The following is a 21,297-nucleotide window of genomic DNA, read 5'->3' on the forward strand; positions in this document are numbered from 1 at the left end:
TGACACTGATTAACCCTGTCATGTGTTGGCTGCGTCTGCCTTCACTGACCCTGGCTAAATGCCTCTGCTTTGCCTTGTTTTCCCAATTAACTTAGCGAATAAGAACAAAGCGCTACTGGCAGCCTGAAAGAAAACAAAGGAGAAGGAAGCACACATGTTGACTGCGGTGGCACGAGGAGGAACAAGAGAGAAAAGAGGAGGCGAAGTGAAGCGAAGTGAAGATACGGGCGACGGACTGGGAGGGACAGAGAGTCGTTAGAGTAGAGAAGGAGGGGAGTGGAGAAGGTCTCGGGGGGGTGCAGAGCCAGGTGTGAGGGGATTTGAGGAGGACAGCGGCGAGATGGATGGACCCGAGGAGCAGGTTGTGTCTCCGCACATGTGAGGGAGAAAAAGCGAAAGAGAGGGTCCGATCCTCCACGTCCAGGCCGCTCTGCAGGGTCGTGATCGCCTTAGCATCTGCCAGCATGCATTAATCAACATGACGAAAGGAAGTAATCTGACAGTGCTCGGTGTGTGCGTGCAGGAATGTGTGTGTCAGTGTTTAAGGAGGTGTGTGTGTGTGTGAGAAATAGCGTCTTAGTTACACCTGATTTGAGATTTACATCAAAGCTGTACCGCGGGGGTTTGCAGGCTTCTTCCCCCCAAAGAGAAAACTTTCCTCTCATTCTGCTACTTCTTTTTTGTGTGTGTGTGTGTGTGTGAGCTTCTAATTCCTGTTCACCCTCCAAAAAAAGGCGTCCTCCAAACAGGGCACGAGGAAAAAAAAAAAAAAAATCTGAGCTCCTGACATATGGAAGCCATTTCCTTTCACGTGGCCTCACTTAAACCAGTCAGCGCCTCTTTAAGACGTTGCATGTTTACACGGGGGCGGTCTGTGGATTTTAAACTGTCGTCTTGTTTCACCGGATGAATACAGACTTGCCAAGTGTAAGTACAGTATGCCCCCGAAGGTTTTTGAGGTTTTAAACGGAGGGGTGTGCGTTCATGTAAACAGTCCTTGAAACTTTGTTTGGAACAAGGTTATATCAACACTAATACATTTTTTTTTTTTTTTAAGGCTGAATGCTGCAGTAGAAACACACAGTCGTGGCGAACGCTGACGACTTCGTTCAGGACACAAGGTATCATTGTGGTGCTGCAGCATAGGCCGGGTGGTATTGACCCAGCGGTTCTGCTAAAACAGGAACTGCGCTTTGCTAAATAATACTTTTAGCTCAAGTATGTAATGGTTGCGCACAAAAGGAGCATTTCTTGATGTGTGTACGCCTCAGAAGGGTACAGGAAATTGGCGGAACTAAATTCAATCATCCTGCAACTGTGAACGTTGCATGGACTATCATATTTTTCATTTGTAGCGGCTGAAGTGGCTCAAATGTGAGCTGAAAGAGGGAAAGGACATGAAAGCTTAGAGTCAAAAAGACAGAAATTAGATTAAACCCAATCATTTTATTTGGACAGTCCATGTAACATTTTGAGCGGCGAGTGTAATCAACAATCAAGAGAACAGATGGGAATGCTTCCCATGTGACAGCTCTGGAAAAAAGGTAGCCAAAGAAACATGAAATGTGGATAATGTGGCTTTAATCAACCGCTCAATCTGTGTGACATGGAGGTCACCAATTATTTTGACTACTGTAACGTTGAGGATCCACCGATGGAAGTATGGATGAATCAGAGACGCAGAAAACAATTGGCGTCTCCTAATGCTGCCTAAATGTTTCCAAAGATGCTGTTATGATCTTAAACGCTCTGAGGGGACGGATTGCTAGAAAAAACAGTCGATTGTTGAGATTCATCCCCAGGTCACTGAGCTCCACCCACCGGATAAGTGCAAACAGACGCACTTGACAGAGAATTTGATGAACTTTGAAAAGTTCCACTTGTTTTCTTGTTGCTTGAATTTGCATCATAGTTCTCGTTGCCAATGCTTGAATAGCAACCAATGGGAGCACTCTCTCTCTCTCCCTCTCTCTGAACCACGCTGTGATTGGTCAAAGTCTACTATTCTGGGCCAGATTTCCTTCAAGGTTGGACACCAAGTATAAATGTGGTGCAGAAATCACTCTAGTGCTCTCTCAAAGCACATTAACTTTTACATTGCTATGTTGAGCAGGCTAATACACATGTACCTATGTTTGATGCTGTTTTGGTGGTAAAGGAAGTTGTTACAATATGATCCAGGTTGACAGATGACCCTTAAAAATGGTGCTCACTTGTAGAAAAACCATACGTACATTACACTCGTGGCCACGAGGAGGTGAGTGAGACTGGAGCTACAGTTCTGGATGGCACAGGACGGATCAGTGAGGTGTCAGGTGCTCTCCTGACCGAGGATGACAGCATCACACACCCGTTTCCCCCACCAGCCATCTCACCTCTATTTCACGCCCTCATCGTAAAAAAAAACCCGCACTCCCCCTCCAGCACCCTTACCCACTGAACCACAGCACAAGGCTGCCACTGCTCTGAAAGCCTAAACCAGAGAGGAGGAAGAGAGAGAGAGAGAGGCTTCTGACAGCAGAAACAGAGGCACTTTAAAGCTCCAAACCCTTTCACTGAGATCAAAGGGCCACAGGAACAGAGCCAGCTGAGACCCAGGGAGAGAGGGAAGAGAGCTGAGACAAGGGACGCGAGAGAAAGACAGAGACGCACAAACAGAGGACGGCAGACAGAGTCGGAGTTCTTAATGATTCAGCGGCGGAGTCTTCATTAAGTTCTGCCTCTGAAGAACAACAACAAAGTCCTCCAACGACCTTCCACATTAGTAAAGATAATTACAGAGCACAGATTTATATTCAGACCCATTTTCCTTCACGCGAAACAGAGTGGAGTGGTGTTTTAAAAGTTGAAGGCGATGGTGCCGCACGCGGTGAATATAGATATGGCGCGTGATGGTCACGTAATAAATCTTTCAGGAACATGACTGACGTGCGTCTGCCCAAAGGCCGACATTTAAATTCTGCGTTTTGTCTGATGATCAAACTTGTGACAGATACATTATTTGTCTATTTCTGCTGTCAAACAGGTTCACGTTTGATGGTCTTTTAGAGCTTTCAAGCATTCCGTACGCTTGTCATCCAAATATGGATTTTTCTTCGAGCAGTAGAAATCCAAATTTTCCATTTGAGCAGTTTTAGAAACAGTCATCTACGTTTTTGACAGCTGTGGTCGACATAAAAGGCAGCTGGGTTAAAGGTCCAATGTCGAAGAATTAGTGACATCTAATGGTCAGACTGTAGAATGCAACAAACGGAAGACTCTTGCGCTCACACCTGTCTGTCCCACGTGCATGCATCTTCGAATTTTTCTTATCTCTTCCTTCTAATCCCACAATTAATGCATGAGATTGATGTGGGTGGGTGGGTGGAGCTTGTGTAGTAACTACAACTCTGTGTTTAAGTTCAAACTGCTGTAGAAACACGGCAGCACAAGATGGTGTCCTCTGTAAAGCAAGCTACAAGAGCTTATTTTAAGGTTAACCAACAGGATATTTCAACACGCGTTGATCTATCGCTCACTTTGAAAGACTAATGCTGTATTTAACTTACTATACTCTCCCCTCTTCAAAAAGACCAAAGTTATCAGGAGTCAAAATCTTGCTCAAGGTCATCTGAACAGAACGGATTTTGCAGGGACGACGTAATCCGTCAAACGCCCGCTGCAGTCCTAATATTTGAAATTAAGTTTTTGTTAAGTCTGAGAACCCAATTAGTGCATTTCTGTGATAAATGATGTCGGACTGTAACTCGCTCCAAAAACTCCCGTTTGAATGAATACGACGTGACATTGCTCTGTGGATGTTGAAGCATTTCAGATATCTCAGCATCGGCTTAATATCAGTCATGTGAGGTTGAACTCTTGTTGCTCCGTGATGTCCTCTCTGCTGCCTCACATGGGCGGAGCCAACGGCTGGACTAACATGCGAGTCAGCAGATGTGTTAGTTACTTTGGTGTGTCCTCATGTCACTTTTCAGACGCTTTGGGGTCGTGATTGTCCACTCAGTCGGACAGATCTGCTTGTGTCTTCCACTTGTACAGCATCACAGCCTGATGCACTTCTAGGCTGAGCATTTTGATCTTTAACGGGATTTTAAAGTTGAAGTTTGAACTCCCAACCCCAAGTTCAAAGGGATTAAAAACATGACCATGTCCGTGAGTTTGTTTGTAATCTGGATTTCCTTCTCTCTCCAATCTAAGCTTTTCTTCTCTGCAGGGCAGAGCGGAGCCTCGGCCTGGCAGGACTGGACAGGGCAGGGTGAGGTTGCCAGGCGTTCAGGGTAACTATGTTGCCCTGGAGCCTCGAGGGCTCTGTGTGACCCCCTGACATCAAAGGGGCTGGGTGGGTTCAGGGGGTGGAGAAGACTTTCTATTCATGGTCCCATCAAGCAGGATTCCCTCTCTGCGGGATACTCCTGGAGGCGTGCCAGACATTCCCATGCACCGCACAGCCAGTTCTCTCTCTCTCTCTCTCTCTCTCTCTCTCTCTCGCACACACTCCACCTCCTTCCTCTTGTGCGTTTCCGTCACACTCACATTGTCTACATATAAGCAGCAGAGACGACTCGGATCACTTCCACGCTACCCGAGTGATAACATATGTGTATCAACAGCAGCTACTGAGTGTGACGGGCTCAAGTCAAAACAAACAGGTCCAGGTGTCACTGGCTCTTGTTCCAACTGCTGCCTCAGGTCACAATCCTGCTGAAGGTGTGTCACATGTTGAGAAAATGTATCGAGGCTCTTCATCGCTCCTACAAAATCACAGGATTTACACTTGGAACTGTACACATCCGCCCCTTTTTTTTTTTTTCTTTTTGAAAGTTGATTTTTCCTTGCCGCGCAGCAGGAGTGTTTTTCTTTTTCAGGGCAGGCTGTTTCAAGTAAATTCCACACCGCAATTAAATGCAATTTCAACCATTGAGATAAGAATCAAAACAAGTATACGGCAAGGGAACGAAAGCATGAAAGTGAAGTGCACCAAAAACGAGCGGGCCTTTTTTTTTTGCAATCAGGAAACAAACACGGGGCCGAAAGATTTCCAGGTTCTTTGTTTTTGCCCTTTTTTTACAAATAGACTCACTTTCCGTGCATTTAACTGTGCTTGCTGCAAATGACGCACTTGATAGCTGCTTTCTTCAAACCAGCTCAGGCGGAATTAGCGCCGCTCACAGTGAATGTTTTGAGTTCCTCTGGCAAGCCCCGGGCTATAGAGTAGACAGGAGATGGACTCCTGGGTGTTGAAGTGTTAAACTTCTGAAAACAAGGAGGAAGCTAAATCTACCTTTCCTTTTCCTTTTTCTATCTTTTTCCTGATGCCTGCAGCTAAACAGGGTTCAGGTTCCACACCACATCGCCTTCACTGTCCTGACAAGTCAGGTAATGAGCGTGCGCGTCGGCGTGCGCGCAGCCCATCCCAGGTGAGGGACGGTGAGGAGAATGAGTGTGGCCCAGGGCTGCAAAGAGCTACGGCTCCGCATGATCCCCCACCTCAATTCCTTGCGTCACACTGGGCCGCTGAAATGAGCAGCCGCACGGATGTGCCTGAGCAAATCACAAACAATACACAGCGCTACAAGACAGCGGAGACACGCGGCTGGAGATGGTTAATCCTTCAGACAAGGATCTGAGGTAGAACAACAGGAAAAAAAAAAGAAGAGGAAAGAAGAGAGAGGTGGGGGGAGCTGAGACACAGAGGGAGGAGAACAGGAGCATCAGGTACAAGACACAGAAATAAATGTTTCCTTCTCTGCACTCTTCAGAATGAAATCCATCACGTTTTCCTAATACACACTTCTCACAGAGGAGGGGAAGGAAAGAAAAGCTGGACAGAAGAAAGGCAAGCGCTGGTGGGAAAGTGAACAGACACAGCCTACTTTATTCTGGCCATTTCATCCATCTTGTTGGACTAATAAAATGTCAAGTGGAGTTCCTTGATATTTAATCATGAAGGGGCTGAGTGCGTGGTGGTGCCAAGCTCGAGCTTAATGAAGCTCGGGGAGGCTTAAACACCAGACCTGTGTACATTTTTTTGGATACACCCAAAGCAGGATGTTTCACAAACGTGCAACACAAGGGAAACAAAACTGAATGCGAAAGGGAACATTTGTTGTTATTACCGCTGCCAAAGATTTGTTTGTGTGCAGCATAACTCAAAAAGTAAAGGATTATGATTACATTTTCTGGAGGGTGCAGATTATGACCCAAGGAAAAAATTCTTACGGTGGTGTGATTTTTTTTTCTTTTATCGGGGAGTGTATCGGGAAACATGGTGAAGAATGTTTTTGGTCTGTAATAGGGTTGGACAATGATTTAATAACAAAAATCCATTTACAACTGCTGTTCAATGTTTTGCCAAGTGTTGTTTTCGGGTTTCCTTTAACTCTCACCCGAAAACGAAACATTTAATCTCAAGATTTCTGCCATTTCATCATGTCAATTATCAATACTGGATGAAATGGAATGATCTTGATTGTTATTATTATACAACCGAAATAGCACAATGAAATCTCGAGGTCAGATGGAGGGTTGGTCAGTACTGACTGACAACGACTGATGTGATTGTGTCACGAGGCGTCAGATATGTTCTGTCCTGTTTAGTCAGTTCTTGTGTTAGTTTATGTTTAAAGTCACGTCACTTTTGGCGTTGGGTTTGATTTTCACTTCCCCTTTTATTTTGGTAAACGTCCATGTCTTCCTGTCGCGTTGTTTCTCCATCAGTCTTGACACATCTCTCCTAATTCCCTCATGCACTTCACCTGGTGATCCTTAAGTAATCCCTCGCACCTGCCCTTGATTCCCTCTCCCCTATATAGTGTCCCCAGTTCCTCTGTCACGTGCCAGTGTGTCGTTTATGCTTCTAAGAGAACACATCAGAGTCCAAGCCTGTTTTGCCTTTGTTTAGTAGCTCTATTGCCAAGTATAATCTAGTTTATTTTGAATTTGCCTTGTTTTGTCCTTCAAGAAAAAACAGTAAACACTCTTGAATCTTTCATCGTGCACTCCAAGCAGTGTAATCACCCTCCCTAACATATCGTGATCATTTTTTTTTGGCAACCCTGGTTTCTAAAAAAGAAGAAGAAGACAAAAAGTTTGCTAGTTTTATTTAATGCCTTAACTGTCTTTACTGTTAGACAACTTCTGTTTCTTTTTTTGGCTCATTCGCCAAACTCCCGACGACATTATTAGATGAAACCATCGTCTGAATCTCGCTATCAGATGTAATGGACGCCACATCTGATAACAGAGAAAAACAAAAGGGCTGAGGGAAAAGAATCCGAAGCGATATGAATTCATTTTCATTGGTGAGGAGAGTGAAAAAAAAAAAAAAAAAGGAGTGAACATTTCTGCGGTTCGGAAGATTAACAAACAGAAAAGAAGGGTGTAGACGCCGTACAGTGGGGTAATGAACTCATTTCCTCCAACATTAAAACTGTCAGTGGCTCTCAGCTCGATGAAAGTGCCCGTGTAAACCAACATGTGGTAATATTTTACATTGTTGCATTCAGCGTTCTCCCAAATCATTTACTGGAGGCTTGACTAGGATGGATGGAAGCGGAGAGGGAGAGGGAGGAGAGGAAAAGGTGGAAAAGAGGGCCGATGGAAAATGAGGAGAGTTGCAGAGGATTTATGACCCTGCTTCCCTGGTCTCGTTACTTGCTGTAACTGGCCCCCAGAGTGGGATCGCAGGGTCTGGAGCCCAGAGCCCAGAGATCAGAGTAATGGAAATTCCACATTTATACACTGCAACATACAGCGTGACGCCCGCGGGGCAAAGGCTGAGTCAAAAACCCATAAACCGAAAACGCCATTTCTTAATCTAAACTTGATTATTGTGCATAGAATAAGAAACAAACCAAAATATTTCCTCAAATTGTGCAACGAGATTCCACCCCGGCTGCTGAGAAGCAGACTTGAGCAGCGCGGCTGCCTGAGGTGGTGGAGATGATGCGAGGCGGCGAGCTGCCAGCGCCGGCTGATATCTTGACAGTCACTGCCGCTCTCTAACAGCTCCCCGCCAATGAGAGGAGGGTCTTTTACTCGCAAAAGCCAATTATGAAGCGACACAGCTCATAAAACTGACACTCATCTCCACGCCCCGCAAATATGTTACCACAAAAACCCAATGAGCTTCTACTTAGATGCTCTTTTATAAACGCAATACATCACTCAGACTTTATGCTTTTTGAAGCTAAACTACCCAAAAAAAAAAAAACCCTGGTTTTAAGTCAAGTCAAGACAGTTTATTTGCACATGACAAACATGATAATACGTGAACTAAAGATATCATAAATCTCGGTAAATAGGGTGAGATAAAAGTAACAGAACCACTCGATTCATACTCGAAAAAATTAATGTGAAAAGAGTAAAAACTATAAAAAAAATTAACAAAATAAAAGGATAAATTAAGTGTAATATTTATTATATCTTCAGTGTGTTAACATTTATATAATTTGAGCTTAATTTATTTTGTTCACTGAACTGACAATTTAACTGTTAAATAATAAGGACATGGTTGTGTTATTTATTCTGCACATTTCATTCATTCTAATGTGTGAATAAAATCACTATTTTGCAAACAATTACTACTGAGAGTCTAAAATTGAGGGGAAAAAAATGCAGCAAAGTGTATTTTCTCTTATTTTTATTTCATATTGAAGAGAGATTAAAAGATGAAGAATTTAAATGGGAAAATAGAAAAACTGACAGAGGAATAAATCAATTGACTGATGAGAAAATGTTTCAAATGTGTGTGTGTGTGTGTGTGTGTTTAAGCCTGGATGTACAGGCACCGCGCACACACTCACACTCCCACACACACACACACACACACATAATCAGAGCGAAGAGCTGTTGGCACCTGCCTGTTATCTCTTCCCCTCAGACCTGGTTTCTCCATTGTGCTCCATGGGTGAGCGACAAATTGAGATCTCAAACATGAAGAGGGGGCAAATGACTTTGTGTAGAGAAAACCAAATCCACTAATGTGTTACATGTGCAAATTCACCGATTAATGGATTCCCCTTTATATCGAAAATGTACCCCTTTTTAAAAAAAAAAAGAATAAAGGAAAAAAAGGCTATTATTAATGTGCCCTAAAATGAAATCCAACCACAGAAGAAATAATAATGGATAGGAAATGTTTGCCGAACATACAGAATAAGCAGAAAGGACTTGATTTACATAAATAAAGTGTTATGTAAGGACTTGTTTGTCGAGTCTTTAGTCGAGATTACTGTTTGGTACGCTAAATGAGCCATAAACCATTTAAGAGGCCGCAAGAGAAAACATAAAAAATGCATGTGATATTTAATAACTGGGGGGAAATACAAATACAGAGTAGATACAGTAGCTGGTGCAGCCGCGGCGTAGGAAATCCTAGCCTGGTAAGAAGTGTTTTGGAACATGTCTTTAGAGATCTCCACGGGTAATGACTCAACCCTAAAATCTTTACAGGCCTTGTCAAATATCTGCTGTGCCAAAGTTGTTTTTCTTCCACCTCTTCCCCTGTACCTGCTGGATCCATCACTCTCGAAACACACAGGTGCCTTCAAAATATCACTGCCCTGCACTCAGGCTGAATACAAAAAAATGACTTCACTGCCCATTTAGGCTTCAGAAAGTGGTGTATTACAAAAAAGTAGATACACTGGAACTTCAATCTGCCCACATTTCTGCTTAGGCATTTATCTCCTTTCTCTCTAAATCCTGAAATTGCCTGAGAAGAAAAAAAGAGGCGGGGGGGTGATGGGGGGGGATATTTTCTCCTCCTCACACATTTTCATAGAGTGGTGCACAACTTTCTTTCTCTTCCTCCCTTTTTTTCCTCCTCTCCAGTGAAAATTGAAGAGGCTTTATGTCAAATACGGCTAAAGCCAGCCTCTCCATATCAAACAACGCTGCGCGAAAATTACTGTGGTGATGATAAGGCTGCCAGATAGAGTGGGAGAGGAGAGCGAGGGGGGAGAGGGAGGAAAAAAAAAAAAAAAAACTGAAAGGAAGTGACTCTACTCAATTATACTGCAAAATTGGTATGACTGAATATTTTTCATTCAGGTGACTGATAGTATCAGTGAAACTGCAATGCAGATAAATAAAGGAGCCTTCTGTCAAGAATAAACACCATTAATCATGAAGCCAGCTACTGCGTGACCGCCTGTCCCCCTGACTTACTCCATAGAGGAAGTATTAAAGGGGGGGAACGGAGAGGGAGAGCGGGGGAGACGGCGGGAGGGAAACCAGTGACTGCACCAAAGACGGGTGACCTACGAAGTCACACAGAATGGGTTTTGGACAGTTTGAGCGGAGGATGAAAAAGTGGCCTTGGTCTCTCTCGCCTGCTTTTCACTGACAGCAGCCATATCTGGACAGAGATTATCAGATGCGATTACGAAATGATCATCAATTCCTAATGTAATTTATGGCTCCGCTTCACATTCTGTGTTTTTTCGGTCTAGACGATATTCAAATGCGAAGAAATATCAACGGTCTATTATCTCTGAGAACCCGAAAGAAGAATGCTGTGCTCGTAAATAACAATAAAAAAAAATCCTGCTGCTGTGTCATATGCAGAGCAACGACCCCTGTTATTTTTCACTGTTTATTTATCATTCCAGAATCATTTCATTGATTATTCTGTCGATTATTAACTGGGTTAATTGAAGAAAGTGGCACAAGTTGTCCAAACCAGTCCAGTTTACTTTAATAATCACTAAAACTGATTAAGTAAAACTTGATTTATACAGCCCTGGAGTCAAACCTGGGACTTGAAACTGGAATATCCACTTTTAAATGAGGCATTGACACAATCACATCATAAATGGCTAACACACACTTTATAATATTAACTGTAAAAGCTATGCTGCAGACTTGTGTGTGTGTGTGTGTAAGCTCGGCCTTGACTCATCCGTAAGGAGGTGTTGAGATAAAACTGTGGTCTTTATGCTAAGCAACATGATCTTCTTTATGCCTGGACTGGGCGCTCTGACAACAGTTTATGTAAATAATTATACACCAGTAAACACATCGTTTTCCCAAACCAGAAAAAAAAAAGGGAGGGGAAGAATTTTGTGTTCAGAGGGGGGGAAGAGCACGCAAAAACAGATCCCTGCAGTAACTACACAGGAAATCAGAAGGTAACAAGGTAATTTGTTTGGTTTTCATGGATCTTTAGTTAACACGTCTCACGTGGCTCATGCAGACAGCCCCTCAAGTCAGTTCATCGTCTCCGAGCTGAGGATGTGCTGCGATGACAGAGCTGTGCTGGAACTCTCCCCCTCCCTGGTACCTCCAAGTACCTTCCAGTCAGGCCACAGGCCCGCAGCTGAACAAACACACTCCTGAATGAAATAACTGCACAGGCTGGGAGGACGGAAACACACCCTCAATGCCCCCAAACAGCACTCTACCTCTACAGTGACATAAAAATACAGTCCATGACTTTGTTCGGGAGAAACAAGGGGGAAGTTTTCTTTAAAAAGTCCATATTTTAAAGCTCTAGATTGTTGCATTTGTCTATATATCCATTGGAAACTCACTTCAATCATTAAAGCTATGTACTCTATTTTAAATGCGAATAACACAGAAATTCAATTTTCCAAGAAAGTCAAACCTTAAAAGCTCAAGCTTTACTTTATACAACTTTATAAACTCTTTCATTGACTGATTCTTCTCTAAATCCACATATGGTAACTGGGCAAAAGGCTGTGAGTCAATTATCCGATAAGAATGTTTTGTTGTTTTTGTGGCTCCATTCACAGCACAAGGGCCGGGGACTGCAGAGTAAACTACGATGCTGATAATTGACTTGTGACGAATACCTCTGTTTGTCCTGAGCGGTTTCCCGGTGACCGACAGCCGGCGCTGGGACGCATGAGAGGGCTGTTTTGTGTTGCTTTGTGCTGTGGTCAGGCAATAAAAAAAGCTGCAATGAAAGAAGCTGGCCCATCTTCTGGCCCCCTCCCGCACCACACCCCTCCCAAAGTCCCATTAAGCAAGTCCCACATAATGGTTTTGAGACAAGAGACCAGAACTCCCATGGAGAGCCTGCTCTTCACCGATCACTATGCACAGTTTAATCGAGCTAAGGCCGTACTCTGACTAAGACAGGCAATCGGACAACTTGCCGAGTCTGAGTATACATGTGGAGGAGAAAATTGGCCGTGTATGTCTGACTCCGCCTCCATAGGTGGCGCTGTATCTCTCTATAAGCTAGAGCGTTTTTAATCAGTTTCCTGTTGACCTTGATGTCATATAAAAACAGTGAACAGCGACATGGTTCTGTATGTTTCTACTGTACATGTTAAGCCTGAAATGTCCAAAAGTTGGTCTTCTCCACCATCATGTTTGTTCTTTTCCGGCAACAGTACTGCAGTTTATAGGTCGTCTCCTTCTACTTCCGGGTCAGACTGGGGAGGACATTTTGTTGCATGTGTGGAACGCCAAGTCTGACTCCAGTCCGACTAAGCGTATATATGCAGGAGTAATCAGACTATGAATTGCATTATCCAGGTATGTTAGTCTGACTTATTTGTTTAGATGACATTAAGAAAACTGAATTGTCTTAGTCCGACTAAAATTGAACATACATGCCAACTGTGTCTGCCATTTTGTAAACTTTATTTTTTTATTTTTTTATTCTTTTTTATTTATTTTTAAAAATTCTTTTTTATTATTTTTTATTTCTATTTTTATTTATTTTTATTCGAATTTTGTAACATTCCAGTTACAAAGGTTTCTTTAATTAGCTGGAACAGTTCCCACTGTTCACATCCACTGAGAGTAAAGAAATTAATAAATAAATTGATATTTCAAGTTTTTTTTGGTAATTAATTTCTGGGTTTCCTACAGGTGATTTTATGCATAAATGAAAAATGCATAGATTAACAGGCTGATAAAAACCCACCTACTGGCTCCAGGACAAATCCCTTTCACTGGCCCAGGATTAACACAGGACAATAGGGATTTGCTTAAATTGGAAGGCTATAGAAACTCAGGAGGTGCTTGTTGTTTTCCAGCCAGTTGTAAGCTCAAACTGAGGCTGCCAAAACCTTTTTTTATTTTTTTTATCAAGTGCGGTTCTTTGATGTGAATAAACAAGTTCCTCAGAGCTAGGCACCCACAAGAAGGGACCGCCGCCACCCCCCCTTTTCCTGACCCGAGGCGTTAATATTGAATGGCACATTGGTACCTTCCCCACAAGAATTCATAAACTAAACGATTAGCCTCTGTCTGTAATTGCACTCTCCCTTGCCTAATAGGGGAGGTGAGGTAAAGGGGGGGAAAAAAAACAAAGGACAGTTAATTTGTGATTTCCTCTGCTCATTTGAAGGCAAATTAAGTGTCAAACAGCTAATACAGAGCATATTTCATTTTATGAGCTTTTAATTTAATTCCACCGCCTCATATCGCCGCAGCCTCTTAGTCGCACGGCTAACGCTCGCTCCTCGTCTCGAGAACGGGGCCCATAAATAAACATGTTTCAATTAGGCCCTTCACAGTAATAGGATATGATTCTGCTCATTTGCCACGTATAGATGGTGGATGTGTCACTGAGGCAGAGAGGAAACAAGCTGCAGGGAGTTCGTGGTGGTTTTTTTCTCTCCGGCCACGGATGCCCAGTGGTGACTGGCTTGTGTGCGTGGCGGGGGAAGCTGGCTGGATTGATGGAACTGCCGCAGGGCCAACCCAACTGTAATTACAGGCCGTAATGAGAGGCTGCATGGGGAAGTACTGCAATAATAGTCTCTGTGTACTTAGGCATATCTTTGGGACAGCTAATAACAATTAATTCTGTTCACCGAGGAAAACTTGTCTTAAAACAATTCAATATTTCTCCATAAGCCAGCTCCTGTCCTCCATTTCCCTGAAGCGACAGCTACACGTTGACTGCCTCTCTTTCCCCGGCACTGGCTACAAGCAACGTAACCGAGCGGAATACATCACTTCTACAGATTTCTTTTTCCGGCTGCAGCTCTGCGGTCCTAAAGTTTAGCCGCAGCTAAAAAAATCTTTTGCACAAATCTGGAAGCGCAATTAACTCCAATTTGCCATCAGGTGGTTGGACCCCAGATGTTGACTGATGAGCGTTTGCGATCGCTGAGGAATTTGGTGCTGCTTTTTTAATCAAGCAGACATTATTGCTGCTGCACGAAAACGCCGAACACCGCTGCGTGGAAATCACACACTTTGCATAGATAGCGTGAATGACGGTGAGTTCACAGACTTGATTTAAATGAGTAGGGGTGCTAAACAGCTGTCTTGTAATAATGACAAACGGTTTCCCTCAACATAACGTGTCATATTAAACAGCTCTATGCTTAATGGCTTGGATAAATAGGCCATAAGTAGCATGGCAGAGCATGGCCATGTCTCCAGTGACAGCAAACCAAGCGTACAGATAACTCCTGTCCGGACAGAATGACTGAAGACACTCAGCGTAACGTCTCCCCCTTAATTCAATTCCCAGGCTCTGTGTTGTCCCTCCACCCCCTCCTCATTTCCCTCCTCCTCTAACCTGTGCTCCTCATCGTACCAAAGCACTCCTGACGGATAACAAGCCTTTGCTGTTTGTTCAAACCTATGTTGCCGGCACACGTTCGCCCCATTATCTCTGCATAAGCTAAATGCTAAATTATATTTGCCATTTTGTTTGCGGTGACACGGGGCATCAATCACCTCCCTTTTTTATTTCCTCGCGTCCCACCCCCCCCTCACACTCCTTCCTCTTCTCCTTTCCTCCACTGCAACCCCTGAGCAGGAGATGAGGGGTTGAGAGGTGGGGTGGGCCGAAGGTGGGAGGGGGTGGGGGTGGTGGGCAACATAAAAAATTCATTACGCTTAGTGGCACATCAGCAAGGGAGAGATATGACTCCTGGGGAAAGGAAGGGGGAGTTGATAATGATGAAGAATATCAAACATAATGCGGCCCAAGTAGCTGCCCCGTCCAATTTGTCCTCGTCGCGTGCTGATCGCTTCCTTCGTGTCTACGGGTAAGAAACAAGCTCCACAAGGACGATGAAGCATCTCCTCGTCGTACTCACTGTTTACCCACAAAGAATACAAATGACGGCGGGGGTAAAAGAGACAGACTAAAAGTAAGAAGGGGGAAAAGAGTGATGTTTCGAGAGTGAGCTGAAGGAATGAAGTCCATTAAAAGGAACTACAGAGATCTGGAATTAGGGATGAGCCGATACTATACTCTGGAAAAAAAAATCACTGGGTCGGAAACTGAAAAATTATAATTTCTTATTCTATAAGCAACGAAAATAGTATTTTGTAATAGCAGAAAGATGTAAGGAAAATGCAATTTGTGCAATAGGGAGAGCCGTTTTCCTTTTACAACAGAAAACTATTTGTGATCTGATTTGGCAAACCTTGACACAACATTGAAATTCAAGCACCCGTACGAACTACAAACTTTTATTTTATTTTTTGAAATGGATGGTTATAGCTTGGCAGTAAATGCATCAACACAAATGCATCATCAGGTTCAAGTTGTTTAAAAGAGTTAAATGACTTCAAGGTTCTGATATCGGTATTGTACCGGACAAACATACTTACCACTATTTTAAAAGGCCTGACACAACATTTTTAACCATTGACTGTGTATAAAAAGTGGACATTTTTATAGACACATGCAAGATTTGCCATCTGACCGGTGCCAAGTCAATTTTTGTAACCAGACATCATTGTCTATTTTCCTCTAAATGGGAACAAGATTTACATGTTCTATTGAAGAAGACCTCAAACTACAGATTGAGACCATAAACTCCTTGCTTGGCTTCACTAAAAGCCTTCTTTGGCTTTACACTTCATATTTGATAGCCTGCACATGCATGTGACTGCATGAGGCAGGGTGGTGAGTTGTGTACCGCTGGTATGCGAGTGTGAGTGTGAGTGAGGCAGGTGTCTGTGTCTGTCGGAGGTGGGTGGATGTCAGCAGAGGCACTGCTTCGTGCTCTTGACAGGGCTTGATCACTGCTCTTATGAGAATCGCACACGCTCGCAGGCTCCCCTCGCGCTGCTCTCGTTTCCACGCCTGACACATGTTCATTTGTGTGTCTCTGACACGCAGATCATGTTGCACGTGTAAAAAGGGCCCGTGGCTTTTGATACTTAAAAGGTGGGGGGAGGGAGAGCGGAGCCCGGCACCCATGAGGAGGGTGCTCCGTGCCCACGAGCATAAGGACGTTTCGGGGGTTGATTTATTATCACGGCGCTGTATGTGATGCAGCTAAATCGAACGTTCTCTCAGGAATAATCAGCAATATTTCAGTTGTGAGTGTGTGTTTGAGTGTGTCAGGTGACTTTGATGGACTTACATGTGCAGCGGGGGCACAGGAGAGGGCTCGTAGATGTAGCGACCCTGGGCATGTCTGTCGTCTATTGGAACAGGAGGATGGAAGGCAGGGAAGAACTGTGGCGCTGCTGTACAGAAAAACAGGTAGGAAAAAAAAGACACATGTGAAGACACATGAAACACATTTGTTCTGAAACATACTTTCATGCAAATGCATTGTGTCCTCATCTAATCTAAAAAGCAGCTATAATGAAAGGCTGTGGTTGATGGCTATCTTTCTCCAGACCCGCCCAAATGAGGCCTCATTAAATGGACTAAAAGCTGCACGGCTCCAAAATGTTCGCTGAGGAAGTCTCTGTGAATGTCTCAAGGCCGACAGAACTCAAAATAAACAGTGATTACCACAGATGGCACAGTTCTCACCATACCAAACATAATATGGTTTTGTACAAAGGATAATGTTTAAGTAGAACCACTGAGACGCACGAAATCAGAACAAAAACATCCTTTTCCGCTTCAGTGTTTTGTCACAACTGCCAGGGAGAATCAAGACGCTTTTTTTCCTCCTCCAGATAAAACATTAAAACATTTGCATAATATCAGCTTCCAGGCTTTTCTCTATTTTTACCCCTGAAGTGGAAACTGCTGTGCTGCATCCACATTTGTAGGCACTCATCTTCTAACTTTAACTCCTCCTCCTCCTCTCCGCACCAAGACCTTAAAAACTCATGCCGGAATTTTGTCTTGCAAATGTGCATCCACTGTTGGACAAGTTTCAACAGCAAAACCTTGAGTGGGTTTCATTTTCTGCAACACTGCCGACCTGAGGGTCGACGTGTCAAACTGAAATGTGTTAAAATAACCACAGGGAGTCAGAAACAATAAATGACTATTGCACGCAGGGGAAACAAATTTTGAGTGAACTGAGAAACAAATGAATCATTTCTTCATTCCCATTCACTCTGAATAAATCTCACTGCCAGAACACATGTCACTTTATTGCCTGTTGCTGAGACCGTTGCCAAGTGGTGTATCACCACCCCGGGGGCAAAGCATGTGTCAGCATCTGCATACCTTCACGCAACAAGTCTCCGAGGCTGCTAGCTATGTGTTTGTGCTTGTAAACATTTGGAAGCTTATGCCAAGAGGGCAGGCGGCCAAACGGTGAGGTGCTCAACAGTTTTTTTTTTTTTTTACGTGTACTGGCCCCTGGCAAAATGCAGCTGCATCACTGGGCAACGCAGCAGGTGGTGATTCCCCAGTATCACACAGGTCGGTTTACCTGATCGCTCATTCTTTCAGTGGGTTGGACGTTGCCAGTTTAGGCAAACACAGCTTCAATTAAAAGGGATCATCTCTAATCATCTGAGTGCATCTCTGATTTCTAAACCTTGTGTCTTCAAAGACATTAGGAGCCTCTCTCCACGGCTTCAGGCGAAACAACATTTTTTTTTTCTTCCACAGGCTGTAACTCTCCTTCAGTGCCACAGCCAGTAGCACAGTAAATTGACTCTGACATGTTAACTGGTGGATTGCCCTTTAAGGCATAAACTGCTGGTACTGTTTGATGAATAGCAGAAGAGTCGCATGAACTACACCTCTGGCAGAAAACACTAAATGTTTTCGTTTCAGTTGTGTGACTCATTCACGTTGATGGGAGGTGTGTCAAGTGTTGCCAAACTGCATTGTGGGTCCGTTGCTTCACTTTTCTCATGTAAAAATTCAAATTTCCACGAACTAGCGTTGGCCAATCACAACATGTTAGGCAAACAGGTGCTAGCCAATCAAATGACATAAATGCGTTTAGCTCACCATACAGCCCAGTCAGAGTTCTCACACACGGCTGTTCTCCCATTTGCTGTTTTCTTTTTGGACAAAGTGTACCTGAAGTGACATTACAACAACATCCCTTTAGCAACATTAGCAACTCTTGCTACGTAGTCAGCCAAGGGTCAGTTGCACCAGATGCAATCCCAGTATTATATTAGCAAATCTTCACAGCTAGGGTTTATGAATATGGTAGATTTACACAACAGCAGGTGACACTTTGACGAAATGCAGCAAACACAACATCCCGCACAGAACTCTGCCCCGAAACAATGTTGTTGTGTAGAACTGGACATTTTGTGAATGCTTGAACAGGTCGGTTAGCGACAGAAACACCAACTAGACCAATTCCCTGAAACTCAAGCACTGAATGTTCTGAGACAGCCTAAGATGGGAAGGCAACTTGTAAGAGCCGCTTCGCCATAGCTCTGCATCTGGACAAGTGATTGTCTTTGGGCCCTGTTCCTGGTCCTGTTTAGAGCTGAAATGATTAATCGATTAATCGATTACTAAATCAATTGACAACTATTTTGATAATCGATTAAATCGGTTTGAAGCTTTTTTCATGATTAAACAAGATTTCCGAATGTTTAAGCTTCTTAAATGTGATATTTTCTTACCTTCTTTGCTCTGGATAACAAAGAAATCATTAAAAGTCAATCATTTTGGTTTGTGGACAAAACAAGACAATTGAGAACATCATCATTTCCAGGTTTGACGAACACTGATCAACATTTTTTAAGTTTTTCTGATTTTCTGAACACCAAACGATTAATCGATTAATCGGGAAAAGAACGGACAGATTAATCGATTATGAAAATAATCGTTAGTTGCAGCTCTAGTCCTGTTATGTCTCGTCAAGTTTGTTAAGTTTAGTCACTCATGTCTAGTCTTATTGTGCACTTCCTGTTTTATTTTGTATTCATCTTTCCCTCTTGTTTCAGACCCTTGACTTCCTCCCTGTGTGTGATTTCCCGCCTTTGAGATTGTCTGCCCCGCCCCTGATTGGTTTCACCTGTTTTCACTTACCTCATGTATAAATAGTCCTTGTCTCCCCTTGTCTTGTTGCCAGTTTGTCTTGGTCAGTCCATTTGTTAATGTTGTCAAGAAGTTCTAGCCAGATCTTCATGTTTCCATGTTTTGGTTTATTGACTTTGAGATTTAGTTTGATCCTCCTTGTGAGTGCCTTTTGTGGATATTTTTGCCTGATAAACCTTATGTTAAAACTCGTACTTGTTTTTTGAGTCGTGCCTAAAGTCCTAGTAGGTCCACGTACATCAAGCAATGCAGGGCACATGAAACAGCAGGTGGCTTTGTAACAAACAAGGGAGACATTTACCTAAATATCAACTTCTTTCTTGAAGAATATTCAAGCATTTTCAGTGACCCATGTCCTTTTCAAAAACCTTCAAGGGCCTTGAACATTTTTCCCAAATTCACCTACTTTCAAGGTTTTCCAGGACCTGTGGGAACCCCGATTACAGTATTGTAAGCGCTACATACGTGTTTTAAAAACTGGAATGTGAACTAATAAAAGAGAAGACATTTAAAGTGAGGAATCAAGTCAAACAAAAACAAACAATTCCAGATTCAAACTCTTTTACATATCACATACTCCTGTTTACTATGGTATGTATACTGCTCTCAATTGGCAAAAAGCAAACATTTCAAAACCAACTTGTAGAAACCATTTGAGGGTTTTCATCCAAACTGCTTTCACAAAAGCAGAGATAAGTAGTAAAAGCCTCCTCCATGCAGCTCTGGCAAGTATCTGACCACTCCATCTCTGTCTGTTTAATAGTTTCCTCCTGATGACTCAGTTTTGGCTTGGCTCACCTCAGCTGATTCCAGAGCTGCAGAGGGAAGGAGGGATGAGGAGAGATGCTGAGGTGGAGAAATTGGCTGGTGTAAGATAAAGGCAGAGTCTGCTTTGTTTACTCTCCACAGCTCCACTCCCAGGCTGTGGGCCCTTGGCTGTCAGAGTCGGAAACAAACCTTCAGGTTTATGCACTGTGTTCTAGCTTGATGGGAGTGAAGGCTTCATGTTGTTGTTGCTGATCCCTGCTCCCACTGCAGGAACAGTACGCTGACCTCTGTCCTGTTGGGCAACATGGGACGACTGTGGAGATTACAAACTGTGAAGTCATTTTTAAAGACTCCACCCCTTCATTCCCACATCCGCCACTCCTCATTGAATTACCCAGATCCCTGCTATGTTTATGTCTCTGGAGCTCCTCACTCAGCACAGCCCCGCGCCTAGACTGGACCCTTTTTTTTCCCCTCCTCCCTCCTCCTTCATCACTCTTTCCCTCCTCCTGCTGTGGCCCATGACTTTGCCGCATGGCAAACAGTTCCGCTGAGGTTTATTTAAATCTAACACAGAAGTTTACTTTACCATGGCCCTATCTAAATAAAGCCTGCCACCTCTTTTACGCCAGCGCAGCTCTCCATTAGCAAGGCAAACAGCCCAGTGTCACTAAAGGGAATGTATACAGTCGCAAAGACCAGAGGGTGAAGGAGAGAGGGGGAGAGACTCCATCCTGCAATCCGTCTCCAGTGTTTCCTGTCGGGACTCCTCACTTTTTACTCGGAGACTAAATTGCCCCTGCTCTTCTGGATATTTAGGGGTATTCTTGTCTTCTAAGATAGAACACAAGGCCCATAGGAATCCGACATACAGGTCACAGTTTTTTACCTCGACACTGCAGCTACACACCACAGCAGCTCCACAAAGTGTAATGACATCAGTGCTCTGTACGAGCCAATCGAATGATGAAAATCGGGAACACGGGGAACATTTCAGTCATACATCATTTGAAATACATGTCTTCAGAACTCAAAACACTTTAATGACCTCAGTGTATCTTTTCAGTGCAGCATTATTAATTTCAAGTTTGAGTTTTTTCCCAGTTTGCTTCTTTCCGGGGGAAGGGATGGAAGTCATTAAGACATGATTACAAATGGGTCTTAATGAAAGGGCAATCAGAGACAAACTTTGACCAGCCTCATTAAATCTAATTCAGTACAAACACCACACTCAGGAGCAAAAGCCAGCTTCTCCTTCATTAAGAAGAGGACGGTAATTGCCTTGTCCTTTATTGGACACTTCACTAATTTCAAAAGAAGGCGGAGGACGAGGAAAGCATAAAGCCTAAAGCATATCATTTGCAATA

General features: G+C 43.5%; 1 protein-coding gene across 2 annotated transcripts in view; it reads right to left on the reverse strand.

The window, feature by feature from the left end:
* Positions 1 to 21,297, reverse strand: part of gli3 (GLI family zinc finger 3) — a 111,622-nt gene that overhangs the window by 35,446 nt on the left and 54,879 nt on the right. Inside the window, exon 4 of one of the 2 annotated variants that reach the window (XM_058626383.1) lies at positions 16,320 to 16,422. In XM_058626383.1, coding sequence (XP_058482366.1) covers positions 16,320 to 16,422 — 103 coding nt within the window. Of the gene's footprint in view, positions 1 to 16,319; positions 16,426 to 21,297 lie in introns of both variants that reach the window. The other variant, XM_058626382.1, reaches the window with a different exon arrangement.

This window comes from Solea solea, chromosome 1 (assembly GCF_958295425.1).
Source record: "Solea solea chromosome 1, fSolSol10.1, whole genome shotgun sequence".
Lineage (NCBI taxonomy): Eukaryota > Metazoa > Chordata > Actinopteri > Pleuronectiformes > Soleidae > Solea > Solea solea.